Below are 25452 nucleotides of genomic sequence, written 5' to 3'. Positions count from 1 at the left end.
AGAGACCACCAGCGAACATGTGGCGACGATGTGGCGATTATGAGGCGAGCGCAGAGTCTCCGGCACTCGCCTAAAAAGTCGTCTCAGGGGGACAGGCCCTTTACTTGCCCCTTATACTCCTATCATATTAACATTGGATGATGTGCCAGTGATATAAGACCAACCTGAGAAATTAGAAGCTCTTTACAGAAGTCCAGTATTGGCATAATCTGCAGGAAGCTCGCAGCTTCTAGTATGTCCTGGAGGTTGTCCACACTGAGCGCCAGCTTTGACGTATAGATGAACTCAATTATATTTTTCAGTCCTATTTTGCTTACTCCATGCAGTTTGATAGAAGTCAACTCTTGTTCCTTCATGCCACCTGCCACCAAGTGAATTCAAGTTTAGATGGACAGTGGCTTTAAAATATGTTGTTTTTGAAAGTTAACATAACCATATAACCATATAACAATTACAGCACGGAAACAGGCCATCTCGACCCTTCTAGTCCGTGCCGAACACATAATCTCCCCTAGTCCCATATACCTGCGCTCAGATCATAACCCTCCATTCCTTTCCCATCGATATAACTATCCAATTTATTTTTAAATGATAAAAACGAACCTGCCTCCACCACCTTCACTGGAAGCTCATTCCACACAGCTACCACTCTCTGAGTAAAGAAGTTCCCCCTCATGTTACCCCTAAACTTCAGTCCCTTAATTCTCAAGTCATGTCCCCTTGTTTGAAGCTTCCCTACTCTCAGTGGGAAAAGCTTTTCCACGTCAACTCTGTCTATCCCTCTCATCATTTTAAAAACCTCTATCAAGTCCCCCCTTAACCCTCTGCGCTCCAAAGAATAAAGCCCTAACTTGTTCAACCTTTCTCTGTAACTTAGTTGCTGAAACCCAGGCAACATTCTAGTAAATCTCCTCTGTACTCTCTCTATTTTGTTGACATCCTTCCTATAATTAGGCGACCAAAATTGTACACCATACTCCAGAATTGGCCTCACCAATGCCTTGTACAATTTTAACATTACATCCCAACTTCTATACTCAATGCTCTGATTTATAAAGGCCAGCACACCAAAAGCTTTCTTTACCACCCTATCTACATGAGATTCCACTTTCAGGGAACTGTGCACAGTTATTCCCAGATCCCTCTGTTCACCTACATTCTTCAATTCCCTACCATTTACCATGTACGTCCTACCATGATTACTTTAACATCATGTTCAACACAAACATTATGGGCCGAAGGGCCTGTTCCTGTGCTGTACAGTTCTATGTTCTGTGTACCTGTGAACATTGCCTTAAAGTAGTCGCTCGCTGATGCCATCATGGCCCTGTGCACAAGGAACCTTTCATCACTATCTCCTGGCATTAAAGTAACATCACAGAGTAGACCGTAGTTCCACAGGCTGTTAAATCCCTGGTAAAACAAAAATTCGCAACACAAAATTTAGAATTTACAGGATGGAGAACGTCACCACCAGCACGAAAGTCCAACAATTTTAACAAAAGAAGTCTAATCAAAATAGCATCCTTCCATCACTATCCGTTGCCTCTTATAACCAATCCAATTTCAGATCTTATTAACCATATCAACTGCAATGGCTCTTTATTATCACATGAACAGTGAAATTCCTTTTTTGCACACAGTTCAGTAAAGTATTGCCATATGTATTGCCAAACCCCGATTAGTACAAAGTGCTTCTAAATAGTCCACTGAGACCGTTTGCAGTCTTGGTCTTGGTCTTCTGGAGTGGCACCCGATCCAGGTGAGACCCAGGTTGCTGCAGGGCCTGCAGCCGTCGCCTCCTGGATCGTTTAGCAAACCGTTGCCCTACTCCTCGCCTAACCACCTTAATGCCCCGGGGGCGCCTCCCACAGCCAAACTTGAGAGGGCGGAAGGTACGACCCTGGTTCATTCTCTTACTAACTTGGATCCATGTGTCTTAACGTTCTGAACCAGCCTACAGTGTGGAAACTTGTCAAGTGCCTTACTAAACACCACATCAACAACATCTACAAAATATGACGAGAGTGGACGTATTTTGAGAACCCTCTGATACTTTGGATTTTTCTTACTCGCACATCTTAGTTTATTTTATCTAAATTCGTGAACTTTAGTCTTTTGTGATTTTATCATTTTTGATGTTTAATTTTACTCTGGAATTGTGAAATCTCCGACGACTTTCATTACCTGCTACTACTCAATCTCGCCGCGAATGACACCATGTTGTTTTCATTGGGACTTCAGCTGCTCGCCATAAGACTTGCCAATGAAGATAATGGGAGTATCCACATAGTGACAAAATACCAAAACTGTGGTAGGAATGTTCCTTTTTCTTAACCGTGTACCGAGCTGTATCATGCTGTTAGACCAAGACTACAAATGATGTACTTCATATCGTACTCATGTGCATCTCGACTGGGTTTTGCAAAGGGTGTGAAACATTTTGTGAACCTTCAAAGACTACCAAATGGACTGTACGCCACTGTTTTACTGGTTAATATCCTTAGTGGCAATATCGAACTAAACCCAGGCCGAGTCAAGCGGGGTCGTAAACCAAAATGTCCATGTGCACTCTCAGTGAAGAACAATGACAAAGCAATGCAATGTAATGGATGTGACTTGTGGGCTCTGAATTATCATATGAATATCACCAACAACAACAGGATGAACCTTGGTACTGCCCATGTTGCTGAATCTCGAACATTCTTGAGTCATTGTCTCCTGACCATAGTTTGGCTAGCCTGTCGAGTGTCAGCTCTGAAAATCCGGAGGCTGACCCCATCCCAGCATGCACTTCATCACCTAAAACCATTGGTTGCAACAATAATAAAATCGCACCAAAACATCCAAGATGTAGGAGCTTAACTATTGCAATCATTAACTTTCAGAGTATTAGGAGAAAGGTAGCTGAATTCCATGCCTCCATTGACAGTAATTCTCCTGATATAATCCTTGGCTCAGAATCATGGTTAGACCAGAATGTTTCCCCCAGCTATTACCAAGTGACTAGAACAGGAACACAAGGGGAGGTGGCGGTGTTTTCATTGCCATCCAAGACACCATCCTGCGGATCGAAAGACCTGACTTGACTCAAGAAGGAATTGAACAAGTTTGATGCTAGCCACTGATGAGCCCCGAAAATATCTTTAAGGGCCTGCCCCACTTGGGTGTTATTTGCGTGTCATTTATGCAACATCATTTACGTGTCACGATGCATGACGCTCGCGTCGTGATGCGCGCGTAACGCAGTGTGGTGTGCATTACGCGTGCATGGCGCATGGTGGCATAGGCAGTGACGCGTGGTAGCGTGCGGCGCCCCAGGATTTTGTGATTCTCAAAATCCTCGTGCGCTATCTGCGTGATGCGCAAATGACGCCCAAGCAAGACAGGCCCTTTATTGGGAGCTACTACTGTCCCCCAACTGCCAGAGATGACCCAGACTTGTCAGACCATAGCCTGAACAAAATCAAGCAAGAAAATAAATCAACCTACATCATAGTAGGTGGGGATTTTAATATTTCCAGCATGACGTGGACTACCGAAACTATTGATGCCCATGGACCTCTCCAAGTCTAGATAGTCATTATCACAGACGATTGCAGTATGGATTAAATTGTGACTTTCCCAACACATAGAGATTCAAATGGGACTGAAAATCCTCTGGATCTCTGCCTCACAACAGTTGTTAATGTTTACCCGCACACTTCTTTTGCCGACCACAGTACTGTTATGGGTGAAATACAAACCCAGACTTCGATCCCAGTGAAACAACAAAGAACTGGTTATCTTTGGAATAAAGTGGATGAGCAAAGTATCAAGGAAGATGCCCAAGAATTCACTAGCGATTTTCTGGTCAGCAAACTGGAAGACAAGACAGTTAATGAAAATTGGAGCACCTTTAAAAATGCCATCGTCCATTTGGTTAAGAAACATGTTCCAAGTAACCAAGCAAAAGGCAAGCAATGTCCACCTTGGTTTACACAGAAACACAAAAGACATTGTAGAGAAAAAGAGCGCTATTATTTGAAGGCTGTAAATCATGGTGATCAACAACACTGGGACCAATTCAAGAAAATCAGTAATAAAGTTGACAAGGAACTTTGTAAAGGTAGCAGAGAGTATGTTACTGACCTGTCTTCTGCTGATGACACAAAGACATTCTGGAACTACATAAAATCTCGTAGAAAAGACAATGTTGGCATTCAGACACTGAAGATTGGAAATGAGACATTTGTAGACGACCAAACCAAAGCTGACAAACTCACTGACCAATTTCAAAGTGTTTTCCAAAGTGAAGACATAAATCTTCCCTCATTACCAACCAGTCCATACCCAGATATGCCAGACTTTGAGAGCACTGTTGATGGTGTCGAGAAATTGCTTGCCTCGCTTCAAACAAACAAGGCTGTTGGCCCAGATGAAATACCAAATGCTGCCCTGAAGTTTGTTTCAGCTGAGTTAGCACCTGCCCTGCAGTTCATCTTTGAACAGAAAGGCTCTAAGTCCGACCCGGCTAACTATTGTCCCATTTCATTGACGTGTATCTGTTGTAAACTGATGGAACACATAATTCTGGAATCCTTCAACACAGTCATCCCCCAACACCTGGTGAATAAACTCGGCGAAATAGGCATCAGCACCCCACTATGCAACTGGTTACTGGACTTCCTCACCGACAGACCACAGACAGTAAGAGTTGGCAAAAACTCATCAGAGACCACCATCATGAACACCAGGGTCCCACAGGGATGTGTGCTGAGCCCTCTGTTGTTCACGCTGATGACACATGACTGTTGTGCCAAACACAATTCAAACCACATCATCAAGTTCGCAGATGACACAACAGTGGTGGGCCTCATCAGCCACGATGACGACTCAGCCTACAGAGAGGAGGTACAACAACTCATCAACTGGTGTGACATCAATAACCTTCAACTCAATGTCAATAAGACAAAATAAATAACTGTGGACTTCAGGAAGAAACAGACAGCACACACCCCACTCACCATCAATGGCAGTGCAGTGGAGTCTGTGAAAAGCACCAAGTTCCTGGGAGTGCACATCACAGATGATCAGACATGGTCCACCAACACCATCTCCCTAGTCAAGAAAGCACAGCAACGCCTCCACTTCCTTCGACGGATGAGGAGAGCCGACCTCCCCCCTTCTGCCCTCACCACTTTTTACAGGGGTGCCATTGAGAGCATTCTTACCAGCAGTCTCTCAGTCTGGTATGGCAGTTGCTCTGCTGCTGACCAGAAGGCCCTACAGAGAGTGGTGAGGACAGCGGAGAAGATCACCAGATCACCCCAACCAGCAATCCAGGACTTATACCCATCTCGCTGTCGCAAGAGAGCAACCAATATCATCAAAGACACCACCCACACAGCACACAAACTGTTCACCCTCCTACCATCCGGCAAGCGCTACCGCAGCATGCGGAGCAAAACCAACAGATTCAAAAACAGCTTTTTCCCTCAGGCCATCAGACTACTCAACACACTCAAGAAAATTCCATGAACATTACACAAACAAAGACCAACTGGCTGTCAAAATAACTTTAACTCAATGTCTGCAGTATGCTATTTGCACTTTTCTATATTGCACCTTTTATTATTGCACCTTAATAACATACCTCAAAATTTTACTACACTCTGGCACACTGTGAATATTTTATATAATTGTATATGTCCATTGTCTATCTTTATTGGTATATTGTCTGTCTGTGTTATAAATATTACTTGCACATTTGGAGTATGGGGAAACGCAATTTCAATCCTCTGTGTAACTACTTGTTGCATTATTTGAATTGACAATAAAGTTTACTTTGACTTTGACTGAATTGAATTATGAAGTTCCTGAGTTCACAAAACACTCTCACTGATGCTCAACATGCTTTTAGAAAATCCAGATCTTGTGATACACAATTAATTGCAACTCTTCACGACTTGACTTCAAACCATAATAATCACCAGACGACTGACATGGTTATCCTGGAGTTCAGTAAAGTGTTTGATGCTGTGCCTCACCAGTGCTTACAGCTGAAGCTCAAGTTTTACGGTATTAATCTCTGTGGATTAAATTTTTTCTCACTGACTGTCTCCTGAGGGTTATAGTCAACAGTTGTGCATCATCATGGAGACCAGTCCTGAGCGGTGTCCCTCAGGGCTCTATTGGGCACGCACCTTTTGATTCTATTCATAAATGACATTATTGAAGTTGTTAAATCTACCACAAGACTGTTTGCAGATGACTGCATCATATATAAAGTCACCAATTCTGAAGAGGGTGAAACTTCTCTTCAGTCTGATTTCACAATCCTTGTTAACCGGTCCAAAGAATGGGGCATGAGTTTTAATGCATCAAAATGCAAAGTGATGAGGGTGTCCAGGAAACATAAACTAGGATCGGCAAAGTATTCTATGCTTGGCGAAACCTTACAGGAAGTCACTGAAGCCAAATATCTCGGTGTCTTTATACAAAACAACCTGAAGTGGGATAAACAGTCACATTATGCTGCAAACAAAGCCACGAAGATGCTCAACGTCGTCCAGAGAAACTTCCACCATTATTCTAAAACTGTCAAAAAAAAATGTGTACCAAACCATAGTCGAACTGCACTTGTAGTATGCCTCCGCTGCTTGGAACCCCGGTACCAAGAACAAGAAAGATGTTCTTCAAAATGTTCAACCAAGGGCAACCCGGTTTGTGTGCGGCCACTTTAGTCGACAATCCAGTGTAACCAAAATGGTCACCGACTTAAACTGGGACTCCCTTGAAACCAGACGCCGGATGCTCAGACCGACTACCCTTCTGAAGATCATCAACCAGGACATCGACCTCGACGCTGACTTATACGTCAAAGAGAAAACAACAAGCCACACCAAGTAACTTGTAGTTCAACAACACACATCTACTCCCAACATCCAGTCATTTTTCCCTGAAGCAATTTCCCTCTGGAATGCCCTCCCACAATCCTCTGTTGACATGCCCACCTACGCAACCTTTAAGACCTCCATCCAGGCCCACAGGCTGCACAGCCCACGCTGGTCCAGACCCGCTCTCGTCAACTTCCTGTATAGTCCCTGGTGGACTCTTCGGAAGTGATGACCACAAGGAACTGCCTTTATCGATCGTTTTACATGACAATAAAGATATCTATGGTTACCTGTAACACAGCTGAGCAGTGGGTCTCACTGTTGAAGGTTTGAGGGCCTCCAAGAGAAATCAGGGATGGAGAAGTTTTCGAGTCTTCCATCCTGCTGCAAGATAGTGGCACTTTCAGAGGGAAGGTGCCCTCTTCTGCCAGTGAGCTGAGTGGGATAAGAGACAGACGAGCAGTTAGATATAGAGATCACCATCATTCTGTGACACGCAATTCGTCTGCCAACATTGTCCATAACAATACATCATGTCCATAAGAATATATTTGACACACTTTCACACTCGGACGTATTCTCATACTCTCACCCTGCCTACACACACACATTACAATATATAATAAATGATATGATTTTATATATCTAATTGTACATTCGTTGTCTTGTCAAAAACATTTCATTGTATCGTTGACCCTGTGTTAACCTACATATAATAATAATAATAATAATAATACATTTTATTTAATGGGCGCCTTTCAGACATCTCAAGGACACCTTACATAGATTAATAGGAATAAAAACATATAATCAGAATAAAATAAGTAATAAAGACCACAGAGACACAAATTAAAAACAGAATTCAGTCCAAAAACAGAAAATCAAAAACACAATGTGAAGAGAGAGCAGCGGCAGCCAAAGCGCGCCAGCGTCCACTCTCCCTTCACGGCAGCCATCTTGGACACAGGAATACAGGATTTACATATGACACATAAAACTGAACTGAACTGAACTAATGATATATTATAATATGTTGTTGCTTTAATATAATTATCATAAAAATGTATATATCATATATATAAGAATATATTATGTCCAAAGAACATTCTATGCCATATATAACCATATTACTATACAGACCATTTCTGCGCTATGAACATCAATTTATGGCAACCTTACATGTGAACGAGTTCCTGCAATTTACAGCTTTTGATGCAGCTAGTACAGTTGCTGCCTCACAGCGCCAGATACCTGGGTTCGATCCTGACCTCTGCTTCCAGAAGAGGATCTATTGAACTCGCATATGATTTGATTTGACTGGATATTCTGCAGAACAAGCATCTTGCTGTATCTCTGTACAGGTGACAATATATCAAACCAAATGTCTCTTCAAAATGCAAGAAACTGGCCTCATTCTTTGTTGGAAGTGTTGCACTCGAGGGGATTGTGACATCCCAAAGATATGCGGGTTTATAGGTTAATTTTCCTTTGTAAAAATTGCCCTTAACCTTTTAGGAGTGGATGCGAAAGTGGGAAAACATAGAACTAGTGTGAACGGGTGATCAATGGTCGGCGTGGACTCAGTGGGTCAAAGGACCTGTTTCCATGTTGTATCTCTAAACTAAATTAAATATTATATTGAAAAGTCTAGCATAACATCACTTATCCATTATCAACAATAAAAATAGAGGTGGAGAGGCTTTTCAGAGGACAGAAAACGCCGGAAATCTCCAGGACCTGACAATGTTTCCCCCTCTACCCTCAAGCTCTGTGCCAAACAGCTGGCACCAGTCTTTACAGATATTTTTAACCAGTACCTGCAAGCATGTACTGTCCCTGCCTGCTTCAAAGTCTCCACTATTGTCCCTGTACCCAAAAAGGCAAGGATTACTTGTCTTAAAGACTACAGGCCTGTCGCACGGTAGTCATGAAGTCCCTTTAAAGGCTTGTGCTGGCCAAGCTGAAAAATATCACAAACCCCCTGCTGGACCCTCTGCAGTTTGCATATTGGACCAATAGATCTGTGGATGACGCAGTCAATCTGGCCTGCACTTCATCCTACAGTACCTAGACCGCCAGGGGACCTATGCGAGGATCCTGTTTGTTGATTTTAGCTCTGCATTCAACACCATTGTGCCAGAGCTACTACACTCCAAACTTTCCGAGTTGACTGTGTCTGAACCCCTCTGTCGGTGGATCACCAGCTTCCTGACAGACAGGAAGCAGCATGTGAGGTTGGGAAAGCACATCTTGGACATGCAAACGCTCAGCATAGGAGCACCGCAAGGCTGCGTATTCTCTCCTCTCCCCTACTCTCTCCACACCAACGACTGCACCTCCACAGACACCTCTGTCAATCATCTCAAGTTTGCAGACAACACAACCCTGATAAGACTGATCCAGGATGAAGAGGAATCTGCCTACAGACTGGAGTGTCACAGCTGGCGTCCAGGTGCCATCGCAACAACCTAGAGCTCAATGCTCTTAAGCCAGTGGAATTGATTGTAGACTTTAGGAGAGCTCCCCCTCCCCTCACCCCACTCACCATCAACAACACCACAGTCACATCTCCAAGGACATTGAATGGGGGGCCACCATCGACTCCACAGTCAAAAAGGTACAACAGAGGATGTACTTCCTGCGGCAGCTGAGGAAGCACAATCTGCCACAGGCAATGATGGTCCAATTCTATACGGCCATTGTAGAGTCTGTCCTCACCTTCTCCATCATGGTCTGGTTTGGCTCAGCCACCAAGCACGACACCTGGAGGCTGCAGCGAATCGGCCGATCAGCTGAGATGGTTATTGGCTGCAACCTTCCCTCCATTGATGAACCGTACACTGCAAGGGCCAGGAATCGAGCGGGCAAGATCATCTCTGATCCCTCTCACCCTGACCACAAATTATTTGAATCATTTCTCTCTGGAAGGCGACTCCGGATTGTCAAAGCTGCCACAGCCAGACATAAAAACAGTTTTTATCCAACATCCAAAAATCGGTAGCCTCCCTTTGATCTGGTATTTTGTTGGTTCGCATGCTTGATCAAAGTTGTTTTATCATTAATGTTTTATTATTATTACTGTTTAGTGTTTTCTGAGTCATTCGTAACTGACACTGTACGTCATGTTGTTACTTGTGGGCGGAGCACCAAGGCACATTCCTGGTAAGTGAATACTTGGCCAATAAACTTACTTATTTACTTACTTACTCAATAAGTACAAATGTTCATTAGTACAAACAGCAGAACCAGTATTTACTCTCCATTCACTTTTGGTAATTGTTCTTTCTTGCTAGTCTTTATGTAGTTTTGGTGCCATTTATTACAATACTGTGAAAGTATGCTTATGATATAGAGTAGTTACTATATATTTCTGACTGCAGGCAACATCACCTTACAAATATCTGTAAAAATAGAACCCGTTTGTTGCCGGACACTATAGTCAATGACAACAGGGAAATCATTATTCATAAGGAACAAGAGTGTTTAATTGTCATATGCTCCAACAATGGAATTCTTACTTGCAGCAGCACAACAGGCCCATAAACACAATAACCATATAACATATAACCATATAACAATTACAGCACGGAAACAGGCCATCTCGGCCCTACAAGTCCGTGCCGGACACTTATTCTCCCCTAGTCCCATCTACCTGCGCTCAGACCATAACCCTCCATTCCTTTCCCATCCATATACCTATCCAATTTATTTTTAAATGATAAAATCGAACCTGCCTCCACCACTTCCACTGGAAGCTCATTCCACACAGCTACCACTCTCTGAGTAAAGATCTTCCCCCTCATGTTACCCCTAAACTTCTGTCCCTTAATTCTGAAGCCATGTCCTCTTGTTTGAATCTTCCCTACTCTCAATGGAAAAAGCTTATCCACAATAACAGATAACATATCATAATCAATAATATAATAGATCAATAGCCGGAGTACGTTAACCATAATAGTGCATAAACCGAAGTCCGTAGTGCAACCAAAGACACATTTACTGGGGTTAGTGTTGTGCAGTGTTCAAGGGCATGATGGTTGTTGGGAAGGAGCTGTTCTTGAACCTAGTGGTCATGGTTTTCAGACGTCTTCACCACCTTTTCGGAGGGTGAGAGTGTGGCCAGGGTGATGTGGGTCTCTGATGATGATGCTGGCTGCCATTTGAGGCAACTGTAGATCCCTTGAATGGTGGGGAGATCAGTACCTGTGATGGGCTGGGCAATGTTCACCACTCACTGTAATCTTTGTTTCTGGGTGTAGACTGTAGTTATGCTGGCATGGGAACAATGGATGGATTTTAAATGGAACCATAAAATGATGGAGGGTCACAGCAGGTGCTGAGTGCTTCCAGCATTTTCTGTTTCATTTCAGATATCAGCATTGGAGTTCTTTGGAGTGTTTTTAACCTATAAATGCTGGTGCCAGTGCCACATCAGAAGACTATTGTGTAGGCTGCTGAGTTTTCATTGGGAGTTTGCACGTTTTCCCTGTGACCGCATGGGTTTCCTCAGGGTGCACCGATTTCCTTCCACTTCCCAAAGATGTGCGGGTTTGTAGGTTAATGGACCTTTGTAAAATTGCCGCTAGTGTGTAGGGAGTGGATGAGAAAATGGGGTAACATAGACCTAGTGTGAATCGTTGATCAATGGTCAGTGTGGACTCGATGGGTCGAAGGGCCAGTTTCCATGCGATATCATTAAACTAAAACCAAAAATACACAATGTGCAGTGTGTCCGAAATGAGATCCCATTTACAGCAACGAGTAGCAAATCCAAATCTACAATGCTGAAAGTGGCATAACATAAGAACTAGTGTGAACGGGCGACGGATAGTTGACATTAACTTGCTAGGAATAAGGGCCTGTTTCTATGCTGTATCTCGAAACATCTAAACATTGTTATTTCCTGTTGTTTGATTTCTCTCTTTGGATTTCAGCATATTTAACACTTTTTGACAAACTATCAGCTTCTGCCAAAGTGACCTCGGGTAAGATCATTGTTTTTTTAAATTTCCACTTCCTCTTTAGTTGAAAAGCATCTGGCCTCAACCTGTCCTATAATAGCACCGCTGCGATTGCTGATTCAGCTGAGAAATATACTCCTCCCAGCTCCATACAGTCTGTGGCCAGTCTCTGATCTTTCAACCCACTGCCATCTGTGACTTACCAGAACCAGGACCTCAAATGGCAAATGAACACCGTCACTCTCGTGAAGAAGTCACATCAGCGGCTGTATTTCCTGAGGTCTCTGCGGAGAGCAAACGTCTCACAGCCGCTGCTGCTGTCCTTCTACCGATGCGCCGTGGAGAGTATCCTCTCCTATGGCATCCTGGTGTGGTTTGCTAGCTGTACTGTGGCTGAGAGGAGGGCGTTGCAGGGAATTATAAAAACTGCGCAGAACATTACAAACGCCCAACTGCCCTCCTTGGATGACATATATAGGGCCCAATGCTTGCGCCGGGCCACAAATTTCAAGCAGGACACATCCCACCCTGCCAACCACCTTTTTACTCTGCTACCCTCTGGGAGGCAATTCAGGTCTCTGAAGGCTCGCACCGGTAGACTAAAAAATAGTTTCTACCCATGTGCGATAAAAGAGCTAAATTCCAACAGAGAATGCTGGGGAAGCAAAATGTAATTCCAAGAAATGCCGCCAAATTCTTTTAAATTCTTTTAAATTCTTTTAAAATACCAATTAGTTTTTACTAATAAGTGTACATATGTGTTAATGGTTGTCGTGTTTGTATTTTTTTAACCGGAGGAGATGTAATGGAATTTCGTTGCACAGTTTGTGCAATGACAATAAACGTATTCATTCATTCATTCATTCATTCATTCATTCGTTCATTCATTCATTCATTCATTCATTCATTCATTCATTCATTCATTCATTCATTCATTCACAAGCTTGATCAGCAGTACTTCAATCTAAAGTGGATTGCAAAAGATTAATAACATACTTACGGATAGATTCTTGCAACGATTCTTGTAAAGATATGATTCTTCATAAATTAACCCATTTCAAGCATTGAAGAAAATAGGTGAATGGTTTTATTAAATTAGTCAATACCTGAGTGGTGTTCAGAATGAAGGATGTCATACTGAGATTCATACAGCAAGGACACAGCCCTTCAGCAGGACTCGTCCATGCCGACCAAGATGGAGTCAACAACATGGAAGCGTATGTTTGCAGTTAACGGGAAAGAGTGTGTAGGAAAGGTCACGTTTAAACTAACAGGGCAGGGGGTGGGAACCAATGCAAGAGACAGGGCCATAAAAGGAGGACAGGAGCAAAAGGTAGAAGGGAGATAAGAAAAACAACCCTGATAGCTTTGTGCCTTAATGCAAGGAGCATTCGTAATAAGATGGATGAATTGAATGTGCAGTTAGTAGTTAAGGAATATGATGTAGTTGGAATTACAGATACATGACTCCAGCGTGACCAAGGCTGGAAGCTAAACATGCAGGGGTATTCAATATTCAGGAAGGATAGACAGAAAGGAAGAGGAGATGGGGTGGCATTGCTGGTTAAAAATGAGATTGATACTACAGCAAGGAGAGACATTAGCTTGGATGCTGTAGAATCGGTATGGGTAGAACTGTGAAATAGTCAAGAGCAGAAAACGCTCGTTGGAGTTGTGTACAGACCACCAAGCAAGCAGGAAATTAGGGATGCATGTAGCAATTAATGGTACAGCGGTTATCTTGGGTGACTTTAATCTACATATAGATTTGGCCAAGCAAAATGGTAGCAGAGCTGTAGAGGAGGATTTCCTGGAATGTATACGGAATGATTTTTTAAACCAATATGTAGAAGTACCGACGAGAGGACAGGCCATCCTAGACTGGGTATTGTGAAATGAGGAAGGATTAGTTAGCAATCTTGTTGTGCAAAGCCCCTTGGGCAACAGTGACCATAATATGGTGGAATTCTGCATTAAGATGGAGACTGAATTTCATTGTCTCTGTATTGTACACTGACAATGACAATTAAAGTTGAATCTGAATCTGAATCTGAATCTGAATCTGAGTGTCACGGTTAATTCAAAGACTAGGGTCCTGAACATAAAGAAAGTAGACTTTGGAGGTATGAGACGGGAATTGGCTAGGACAACTGGCAAATTATACTTAAAGGGTTGACGGTGGAGATGCAATGGTGAAGATTTCATGGATGAACTCCAGAAATTGTTCATCCCTGTCTGGCGAAAAAATGAAACGGGGAAGACGGCTCAACCGTGGCTAACGAGGGAAATTCAAGGAAGAGGCATATAAATTGGCCAGAGGAAGCAGAGGACTGGGAGAAATTTAGAATTCAACAGAGGAGGACAAAGGGGTTAATTAAGAGGGGGGAAATAGAGCATGAAAGAAAGCTTGCGGGAAATATAAAAACTGACTAAAAGCTTCTTTAGATATGTGAAGAGGAAAAGATTAGTGAAGACAAATGTAGGTCACTTACAGTCAGAGACAGGTGAATTTATAATAGGAAACAAGGAAATAGCAGAACAGTTAAACAAGTACTTTTGGTTCTGTCTTCCTTAGTGAAGACACAAACAATCTCCCAGAAATAGGAGACACCGGATCTAGTGGGAGGGAGGAACTGAAGGGAATCCACATTAGTCAGGAAATGGTGTTAGGTAAACTGTTGGGACTGAAGGCAGATAAATCCCCAGGGCCTGATGGTCTGCACCCCAGAGTACTCAAGGAGGCGGCCCGAGAAATCGTGGATGCATAGGTGCTATTTTTTCTAATGTTCTCTCCACTCTGGATCAGTTCCTGTGGATTGGATGCTAGCCAATGTAACCCCACTTTTTAAGAAACGAGGGAGAGAGAAAGCGGGGAATTGTAGACCAGTTAGCCTTACATCGGTAGTGGGGAAGCTGCTGGAGTCGATTATTAAATATGTTATAGCAGCACATTTGGAAAGCAATGATAGGATCGGTCAAAGTCAGCATGGATTTATGAAGGGGAAATCATGCTTGACTAATCTTCTGGAATTTTTTGATGATGTAACAAGTAGAATAGATAAGGGAGAGCCAGTGGATGTGGTGTATCTGGACTTTCAAAAAGCCTTTGACAAGGTCCTTACCAAGAGATTAGTGTGCAAAATTAGAGCACATGGTATTGGGGGTAAGGTATTGGCATGGATAGAGAACTGATTGGCAAACAGGAAGCAAAGATTAGGAATTAACGGGTCCTTTTCAGAATGGCAGGCAATGACTAGTGGGATGCTGCAAGGCTTAGTTAGTGCTGGGACCCCAGATGTTTACCAGATATATTAACGATTTAGACGAAGGAATTAAATGTAACATCTCCAAGTTTGCGGATGACACAGAGCTGGGTGGCAGTGTGAGCTGCGAGGAGGATGCCATGAGGCTGCAGGGTGACTTGGATAGGTTGGGTGAGTGGGCAGATGCATGGCAGATGCAGTATAATATGGATAAATGTGAGGTTATCCACTTTGGTGGCAAGAACAGGATGGCAGATTATTATCTGAATGGTGTCATATTAGGAAAAAGGGAGGGGCAACGAGACCTGGGTGTGCTTGTACATCAGTCACTGAAAGTAAGCATGCAAGTACAGCAGAAAGCCAATAGCATGTTGGCCTTCATTGCAAGAGGATTTGAGGTTAGAAGCAAGGTCCTACTGTAGTTGTATAGGACCCTGGTGAGACCGCACCTGGAGTATTGTGTGCAATTTTGGTTTACTAATTTGAGGAAGGGCCTATTGCTATTGAGGAGGGGACATATTCCCGGGATGGCGGGACTGACATATTATGAAGGAATGGGTCGACTGGGTTTGTATTCACTGGAATTTAGAATGATGAGAGGAGATTTCATAGAAATATATAAAATTCTTGAAGGATTGGGCAGGCTAGATGCAGGAAAAATGTTCCCGAGGTTGGGGGAGTCCAGAATCAGTGGTCACAGTTTAACAATAAGGGGTAGGCTATTAAGGACTGGAATGAGGAAAGAGAGTTGTGAATCTGTGGAATTCTCTGCCACAGAAGGCAGTGGAGGCCAATTCACTGGATGTTTTCAAGAGGGAGTTAGCTTTCTCTCTTAGGGCTAAAGGAATCAAGGGATATGGGGGGAAAAAGCAGGAACGGGGTACTGATTTTAGATGATCAGCCATGATCATATTGAATGGCGGTGCTGAGTCGAAGGGCCGAATGGCCTACTCTTGCACCTTTTTTTCTATGTTTCTAAGATGCCCCATCTAATCTGGTCCTATTTGCCCATGTTTGGCCCATGTGCCTCTAAACCTTTTCTATTCATGCACCTGTCTAAGTGTGCTTTAAATGTTATTATTGTACCTGCCTCAACTACCCCTCTGGTACATACCCACCAGAGGACTTTATAAGACATATTCAACTTTTCCAAAATATTCTTTGAAAATGTGGTTAATATTTCTAAACCTGGTTGATTAATTGATTGATTGAAATATATAGCATGGAAACAGGCCATTTGGCCCCTCGAGTCCACGCCAACCATGTTCACACTGGTTCTATGTTATCCCATTTTTGCAACCACTCTCTATTCTCTTGGGGCAACTTATTGGTTCAATGGCCTTTTATTGTCACTGTGTACCATTTAAGGTACAATCAAATTTGATTTACCATACAGTCACACCAGGAAAAAGCAACAAGACACACAACTACATAAACATCCACCACAGCGAAGGTCCCAAAGTCGGTACCAAACCAGGGACCGTGAGCTCCACGATGTTAAGTCCGTAGGCTCCCGCGGTTGGAGCTCCGGAGGCCGGAAACATCGATCCCTGACAAAGGGATCGCAAGCTCCATGATGTTAAGTCCGAATGCTCCTATGGTTGGAGCTCCCAAAGTCGATCCCCAGCAAGGGACCGCCAGCTCCTTGATGTTAGGCCGCAGCGTGGACACAGATATGTTACGGGGGGGAAAATCGCATATGTGTCGAGGCAAGAGATTAAAAAAAAGTTTCCCCCGACCCCCACATAATACAAAGCTAAAGATACACTAAAAACATACATTTAACAACATACTAAAAACAACAAAGAAAGAAACGGACGAGACAGACTGTTGGTGAGCCTGCCATCGTACTGCGCCACCCGGTGGACTAATATCCAGTTAGGATGTGGGAGGAAACGAACACCCGGCACACAAGCTCAGGATCGAACGTAGGTCTCTGGCGCAGTGAGACAACGGCTCTACCAGCTGCGCCACTGTGCCGCCCTTGCAGATAATTGTAATTGGAAAAAAGCATGAAACCTATTACACAGAAAATGACTGGTTTGGCTGACAGACTACTGTTTAATCTAGTCAAAAAAACATTTACATAAATTGCAGTGCATAAGTGAAAATAAAAATAAATTATCCCTTTTCAGTTATTATATTGCTGCTAGCAAGAATATAATTACAGATATTTGTATTCCCACAGTATTCATTAGGATGAGAGTACTGTTCGCTGTTCGTGTATAGATGGATTTGATCTTGAGAGCATTTATGTACAGCAGCATTTGGAATTAGACACAGAATGCTGGAGTAACTCAGCGGGTGAGGCAGGAGAGAAGGAATGGGCGACGTTTCGGGTTGAGACCCTTCTTCAGACTGATGTCAGGGGAGGATGCGGGACAGAGATAGAATGTATTCAGAGACAGGAAGGCTAATGGGAGAACTGGGAAGGGTAATGGGGAGAGAAAGCAAGGGGTATCTGAAGTTAGAGAAGTCAATGTTCATACCGCTGGGGTGTAAACTACCCAAGTGAAATATGCTCCATAGATGCTGCCTCACCCGCTGAGTTACTCCAGCATTTTTGTCTACCAAGTAAAATAGGAGGTGCTGTTCTTCCAATTTGCCCTGGGCCTCACTCTGGCAATGGAGGAGGCCCAGGACAGAAAGGTCAAATTGGGAATGGGAGATCGGGAGATCAGGAGATCAGGTAGGTTAAGACAGACTGAGCGGAGGTGTTCAGTGCAACGATCGCCGAGCCTGCGCTTGGTCTCGCCGATGTAGAGAAGTTGACACCTGGAACAGTGGATACAGTAGATGAGGTTGGAGGAGGTGCAAGTGAACCTCTGCCTCACCTGGAAAGACTGTTTGGGTCCTTGGATGGAGTCGAGGGGGGAGGTAAAGGGACAGGTGTTGCATCTCCTACGGTTGCAGGGGAAAGTACCTGGGGGGGGGATGGTTTGGGTGGGAAGGGACGAGTTGTCCAGGGAGTTTCGGAGGGAACGGTCTCTACGGAAAGCAGAAAGGGGTGGAGATGGGAAGCTGTTGCTAGTGGTGGGATCCTGTTGGAGGTGGCGAAAATGTTGGAGGATTATATGTTGTATGCGACGGCTGATGGGGTGGAAGGTGAGGTCGGGGGGGGGGGGACTGTCCTCGTTACGTAAGAGCGGAGCTGCGGGATATCGAGGAGACCTCAGTGAGAGCCGCATCTATAATGGAAGAGGCGAACCCCCGTTTCCTAAAGAATGAGACCATCTCCAATGCCCTGGTATGGACAACCTCATCCTGGGTGCAGATGTGCTGTAGACGGAGGAATTGGGAGTAGGGGATAGAGTCTTTACAGGAAGCAGGGTGGGAAGAAGTGTAGTCAAGATAGCTATGGGAGTCAGTAGGTTTGTAGTAGATGTCGGTCAATGGTCTGTTTCCTGTGATGGAGACGGTGAGATCTAGAAACAGTAGGGAGATGTCAGAGATGGTCTAGGTGAGTTTGTGTGCAGGATAGAAATTAGTGGTGAAGTTGATGAAGTCAGTGAGTTCTGCATGGGTGCAGGCAGGGCTGGCCTTAAGCCAATTGGACCAATTGCTCCCAATTGGGCCCCTGCCTAAGGGGGTCCCGCGCTAGGCTGGTGGGCAACACACGCTATCCGCTCAGCAGCGACCCCAGTAGGTGAAATTCCTCACTGACAACAACACAGCCCCGCGGTTAACTCTCAATAGGGAGGTTGCAAGTGGTCGAGGTCACGACCCGTGACCGTACTATTGCCACTCAACGCCAACTGAAGTACACGCGATGAACTGCAGGTAAGCGTTTACTATGGCTGCCAGCCCTTCTTCTGGCCCAGCATACGGACTGGTTGCACACTCACGGATCCCGGGCCGTCTATCCCCGCGGCAGGGGGTGGGGGGGGGGGGAGGAGGGGGTCGGGGGTCGGAGGGGCTGGGGGAAGATGTTGGGGGGGAGGAGGTGGTGGAGGGCAGTCTGGGGAGGGAGGTCGGGGAGGGGAACCTAGGGAGGGGAGTCTGGGGTGGGGGAGGATGAGGTTGGGGTGCCAATGCAGCACGGTCGGTTACTCTGGGTGGGTGGAGGGAGCAGACCGACCCGAACTCTGCTGCAGCTGACATTGCCCGGAGCCACGGCCCCGCTCCACCTGGCCCCGTGTGTGGGCGCTGCTGACCCACAGCTCCTGACTATGCGGCCCACGGGGAGACCAAGTGGAGGGCGGCGCTAACCACGGGGGGGCTCAAGACGCTACACCACGAGATAACACCAGTTTAAACCTGATACCTTCCTGCATTCAATGACACCGCCCACAATTATTTACAGAGCAAAAAATGACCATTCTGGCGTTTTTTAACAGGTGAGAGAGTACGCATTCCGTGTGTTAACAGTGTATCCCGAGTTTGCCTTGTCCTCCACATAGATACATAGACATAGAAATTAGGTGCAGGAGTAGGCCATTCAGCCCTTCGATTGAGCCCATGGATTGAGCTGCTCCGTGCGTCACGCCCTTTGACCCGATGACCTTGCGTGCAACCCCCCTATACTGTCATCACTTTCCAGGATAGTATTCCCGTATCCCTTTCTGCACCCACACTTGCCAGTATTTTACATCCGGGGCACGGGGACCCGTTACTACTTTACTTCAGACAGGTACAGTGATCCCACCGGCGGATGTGTACACACGCCTGATGTTACCGTGGATAGTCACTGACCGAGCAGTGGAATGAGTCAGTCAAGGTGCATCTGAAGCAAACAGCGCCGTCCGCTCCCAAAAGCAGCAGTTACCAAATGGAATAGCGTTTGATTTACGCCACACACTCACGTGCATAAACGTGTGGACACAATAGTCCCTTCATTGTCACGTCTACCAAGGTACAGCAAAATTATTTTGCGTAGAGATCAGTGCGATTATGGCCGTATCCAAGTACACTGCCCGGTTAGCACATAATGCACAGAAACACGCACTGAGTCTATATGCAATAGTCGCCAGGTGTTGACGCCATTTCACGGTCTGAACTGCAGGTAACTATGAAGGCCTGTTGTAGCCGTCGTATCAACGGAAGCATTACGTCCCCTTCTCCCCCCATTCGCACACAAAACGTGTGTGTGTGTGTGTGTGCATAAAACAGGACCCAGTGGAAAGCCAAGGCTGCCATTGGTACATGTAGTAACTAACAAGTGTGTCGGAAACAAAGTGGTCAATATCAGGTTCACAAGGCTGAAGCTTGAGATGCTGCCGGGAGCAGTCGTGCGGCAAAAGCATGGTGGCAGTGACAGCAGGTCACATTCCCCACTCACTCCCATCATCAACCTCTGGGCCTTTCCTGCCCTTCATTCCCACCCATCGGGAGGGAGCTGTACAGAGACGACATTCTCCCTGATCACAGACTGAAACATTGATTGCAATAAAACATAGGTTGCAACCGCAGAGCCCATACAGAATATTAGTAAACCTTTGTTAAATAACTCGTGGAATAATGCAGTTTAATGGTAATTAGCAGCTACGGTAAAGGTTGGAAGCCAGTGGAGCTACTGATAGTCAGACGAGAGCAGGAGAGATTCACACAGTGTATAATCCATAGCACCTTAGTGTACAATTCCATAATATATAGTAAATAACAGAGCTGACAGACCTTGGCTGGGAACCTGGGTCTCACCAAAATTGTTCCCAATTGGGCCCGACCTCCTAAGGCCGTCCCTGTGTACAGGAGGTAGCAACAAATGCAGCCGTCAATGTAGCAGAGGTAGAATTGGGGGATCGGGCAGGTGTACGCCTGGAACAGGGAAATACTGGAACAGCATTTGGATTTACTGCTATAAATGGGATTAAATGTCAGACACACTACATTGCTTTGTTTTAGTTTGGTTCAATGATACGGCATGGATGCTGGCCCTGTTCCACCGAGCCAATGTCAACCATCGAGCACCCGTTCACACAAGTTTTGTGTCCGACTTTCTCATCCACTCCCTAGGGACAATTTACAGAGGGTTAATTAATCAACAAACCCGCACGTCTTTGGGCTGTGGGAGGAAACCTACGCAGTCATAAGGAGAACGTGCAAACTCCACATACAGACAGCACCCAAGGTGAGGATTGAACTAGGGTCTATGGTGCTGTGAAGCAGTGGCACTACCAGCTGCATCACTGTGCCACCCAGTTCTAATGAAAGGCCATTGACTTCAGACATTAACTGTCTCCAGCGGTAAAATACTTTTTCTCTATTGGCCGATTTCAGTCCTTTGCAAGGTCAAATGCAAAACGTGTGGCGATCCATTATTTGCCTAAAACCCACCCTTTGTTTACAGGCACCATTTTTCAGTTCCATTTTGCCAGTTTACTACTGATGATGGGAAAACAATTTAAATTGACATTTTCTGTTGTAGACTTCTGTCTAAATGTTTCTTACAAGTTGTGATAGTACCTGCCTTAAACTCCCTCCTCTGGCAGCCTGTTCCATAAACCTATCACCCTTTGTGTAACTAATAAGTTGTCCCTCAGGTTCTTATTAAATCTTTCCTCCTCACCTTAAACCTATGTCCCCTGGTTCATGTTTCCTCTGCACCAAGTGAAAGATACTGTGCGTTGACCCTATGTATTCTCCTCATGATCTTCTACACCTCTATAAGATCACCCCTCATCCTTCTCTATAGTTTTGCTTCAGTTTATCATTTAATTCTGTTTCCGTGTTTGTGTATTATATATTGCTAACAACACAGGGTGGGGGATAACACAGAACTGTAGTGACTAGGCCCGTTTCTAATCTGTATCTCTAAAACTAAAATTAAATTCAATCAAGAACTAGAGGGTGTAGGTAGGTTCAAGGTGAGAGTGGAAAGAGTTACAAGGAACCTGAGGAGCAAACTTCTCACACAGCGTGGTGGGTAAATGAAACAAGCTGCTAGAGGTGGTAGAAACAAAGAACTGCAAATGCTGGATTATCAAGGATGGACACAAAATGCTCAAGCAGCTCAGTGGGTCTGGCAGCTTCCTTGTAGAACATAGATTAGTGACTTCGGGTCTAAAGAAAGGTCCCGCCCTAAAACGTTATCAATCTATGTTCACCAGAGATGCTGCCTGACTCGCGGAGCTACTCCAACACTTTGTGTCTCGGCAGAGATAGTAGTTGATAGAATAACAACATTTAAAAACATTTGCACAGTTACGTGGATAGGTAAGATTTAGAGGGATATGGGCCACACACAGGCAAAGGGGAGTAGCATAGATGGAGCATCTTGGTCAGCATGGATAGATTAGGCCAAAGGACCTGTTATGAAGCTGTGCGACCTTGATTCAGGGTTTAGCTTGATATAAAATCAAGCAGGTTGTCTTGTAGTAAGTTGTGATCTATGGACATGTGGGGTTGACAGTACCAGATCCTATCAGGTGTGTTGCACAATTCATCATAATCACAATAATCGTAATCATAATAATACTTTATTAGCCAAGTATGTTTGGCAACATACGAGGAATTTCATTTGCCATATAGTCACACCAATAAAAAGCAACAGAACACACAAAATACATTTTAACATAAACATCCACCACAGTGACTCCTCCACATTCCTCACTGTGATGGAAGGTGAAAAAAAAAGTTCAATCTCTTGCCTTCTTTGTTCTCCCGCGGTCGGGGGCATCGAGCCTTCCGTTGTCGGGGTGATCTTGGCTCCTGTAGCCGGCGGCGTCTGGGCTCTCGCGTCGGGGTGATCACGCTCCTGCCTCAGGGGGGGGGGGGGGAGGTGGAGGAATCTCAGCTCCGCACTCCGGGCGATCGGACCCCGGATCGGGGCTGGTCGAAACCTTCTGTGTTTTTTGGTGCTTCCCGACATCGGTCTCTACCCGAGACTGCGAGCTCCTCGATGATGAAATCCGCAGGCCGCGTTTGTAGCGTCAATCCCAGGCAAGGGAACGGCTCCGGTGGTAAGTCCACGTCCCCGCGTCAGTCCCGAGCAAGGCCGCCAGCTCCATGATGTTAGGCCGCAGAGCGACCGGAGATATGATCAAGAAAACACTTGCATCTCCGGCAAGGTAAAAGATTGGAAAAAAAAGTTTCCCCCGACCCCCCCCTCCACCCCCACATCAAACAAACCAGAGAACATTAACACAAACTTTTAAATCACAATAAAAATATTTTTAAAAATGAAAAGACAGACAGACAAACAGACAGCCATCGTGCGGTAGCCCCTGGTGGTACAATGATCTATGTTCTATCAAATCTTCAAATTAATATTAAGTAGTATCTTAGACACAAAGTGCTAGGGTGACTCAGTGAGTCAGGCAGCATCTCTGGAGAACGGATGGATAGGAGATGTTTCAGGTCGGGACCATTCCTCAGTCTTAGGCCTCCCAATCTCCTCTGGTTTGCCAGCCTACACGAGTCAAGAATGGGGTTGGGATAGTCACCACTCCTCTGAAGAAGGGTCCCTGTGTATGTTCTCCATAGATGCTGCCTGAACTGTTGTGTTACTCCAGCACTTTGTAAATCAGCATCTGCATTTCCTTGTTTCTAGGTATCATGAGAATTCTTACAGAATTTACTATTTGCCAGATATCATTATTTTATTCTTGATACCATTTTTTTTTTCAGTCTGCAGTTCTAATCAATTCCTGATTTCTCCTACTGCCACATTCCAGTTATCTGATCACCAAGGCATGCTTGCCGACAGAGAATTAAACACAACTTACATGTATGTTGGAGAGACACTCGCTGCCCTGGAAGCCTTGAGAACAGAAACCATGAATCTTCTTTCAACGGGGCTATTGCAGAGTTTCCATTTCAACGGCATGGTTGTGTAGATCAAACAATACTGTCATGCATTTACAGAATCTGTTCCCTCATTCAGATTACCGCATCTCACACCGTAGGTAACTTAATTTGGGAGACATGCTCCTAAAATAGCAGGACGTGATCCAGTTAATGTCGTCAGCTTCTAAACCTGGCAGATTGAGGAGCATAAAGCCTGCTTTAGACAGAAGCTTCTCACTAGCTCCCTCTCTCTTTCATTCCCTGTCTAGGTATTGGCAGTTTAGATTCTATGTAAGTAACCAACTGATTGTAGTTTCCTCAAAAATGATGTTAGTAATATAAATTAAAGAGAATATTTGATACAGCTTCAGCAATATCACTGTCGAATTATGCTTCAGGAATCTTTGACATAAATAGGGCAGACAGTCAAAACCATTTTCGTAGGGTGGCAATGTCAAAGACTAGAAGGCTTATATCTGAGCTGAGAGGGGCAAAGTGTGAAGGGGATGTGCATGGCAGGCTTTTTGTTCGATGTGACAGTCGCATTTAAGAGGCATTTAAATAGGCACATGGATATGGAGGGATATGGGTGATGCGCAGGCAGCGGAGATTAGTTTGGCACAGATATTGTGGGCCGAAGGGCCTGTTCTTGTACTGTTCCATGTTCCAATTATTAAACAGGGCAACCTTAATCATTCAGCGTTTGTTGTAATATTTTAGTTGTGCTGTAATTAATACTGACCAGTCACAGTGACACAGTCACAACCATCTCCCTCACCCCCATCCACAAGAATTCCATCAATGAATGCCTTTAATTGTTTGAACGATTACAGCACGGAAATGGGCCCTTCGGCGGACCGAGCCCACGTCGACCATCAGTCACGCATTCACACTAGTTCGATGTTATCCCATTTTCCCATCCACTACCGGCACACTGAGCAATTTGCAGAGACCGAATAACCTACAAACCCTGCGCGTCATTGGGATGTGGGAGGAAAGATCAACTGGAGGAAACTCACAGCGTCACAGGCAGAACGCGCAAACTCCACACAGACAGCCCCCGAGGTCAGGATCGAACCTGGGTCTCTTGCACTGTGAGGAAGCAGCTCTACCCGCTGCGCCACCGTGCCACCCATTGCTGTCAGTTGTAAACCTGCTCTAATTAAGCGGCCGTTGCTGTGACTGGTGCAGACTAGGGCCAGGGAACAGCTGCCACCTTACACTGCATCAATAAGGACAACTGTCAGAATGACTATGACCATGTATCCTTTCCCCAGGGTGTGCACGATAGATTTCATGGATCTCCGAAATGAAAATTGATTTATGATCTGGCACTGACATTTATAAAAATGCTTTATTCTATTTAAGGGCAGTTGGTGGAGCTGCCGCCTCACAGTACCAGAGAGCAGAGTTGAACCTTTACCTTGGTTATGTGTGGAGTTTGCAGGTTTGACCCCGTGGGGTTCCTCTGCGTGTCCGGTTTCTTCCCATATACCAAAGACGTGTAGGTTTGTCGGTTAATTTGGCCTCTGTAAAGTGCCCCTGGTGTGTAGGGAGTGGATGAGAAAGTGGGATAACAGAACTGGTCTGAACAGGTGATCGATGGGCAGCGTGGACTCAGTGGGC

At 44.9% G+C, this 25452-nt stretch overlaps 1 protein-coding gene across 2 annotated transcripts in view; it reads right to left on the bottom strand.

Annotated features, from left to right (window-relative positions):
- LOC116980847 (kelch-like protein 13) overlaps positions 1–25452 on the bottom strand; it is a 44093-nt gene that overhangs the window by 7786 nt on the left and 10855 nt on the right. Inside the window, exons 1-4 of one of the 2 annotated variants that reach the window (XM_033033463.1) lie at positions 23766–24011; positions 7169–7313; positions 1281–1413; positions 165–361 (exon numbers count right to left, since the gene is read on the bottom strand). In XM_033033463.1, the coding sequence (XP_032889354.1) occupies positions 165–361; positions 1281–1413; positions 7169–7313; positions 23766–23866 (576 nt within the window). In that variant the 5' untranslated portion in view covers positions 23867–24011. Of the gene's footprint in view, positions 1–164; positions 362–1280; positions 1414–7168; positions 7314–23765; positions 24012–25452 lie in introns of those variants that run through there. The other variant, XM_033033464.1, reaches the window with a different exon arrangement.

Source organism: Amblyraja radiata, chromosome 14 (assembly GCF_010909765.2).
Source record: "Amblyraja radiata isolate CabotCenter1 chromosome 14, sAmbRad1.1.pri, whole genome shotgun sequence".
NCBI classification, from domain to species: domain Eukaryota; kingdom Metazoa; phylum Chordata; class Chondrichthyes; order Rajiformes; family Rajidae; genus Amblyraja; species Amblyraja radiata.
The sequence above is the reverse complement of the archived record's forward strand: the minus strand, read 5'-3'. Positions and strand labels throughout refer to the sequence as shown.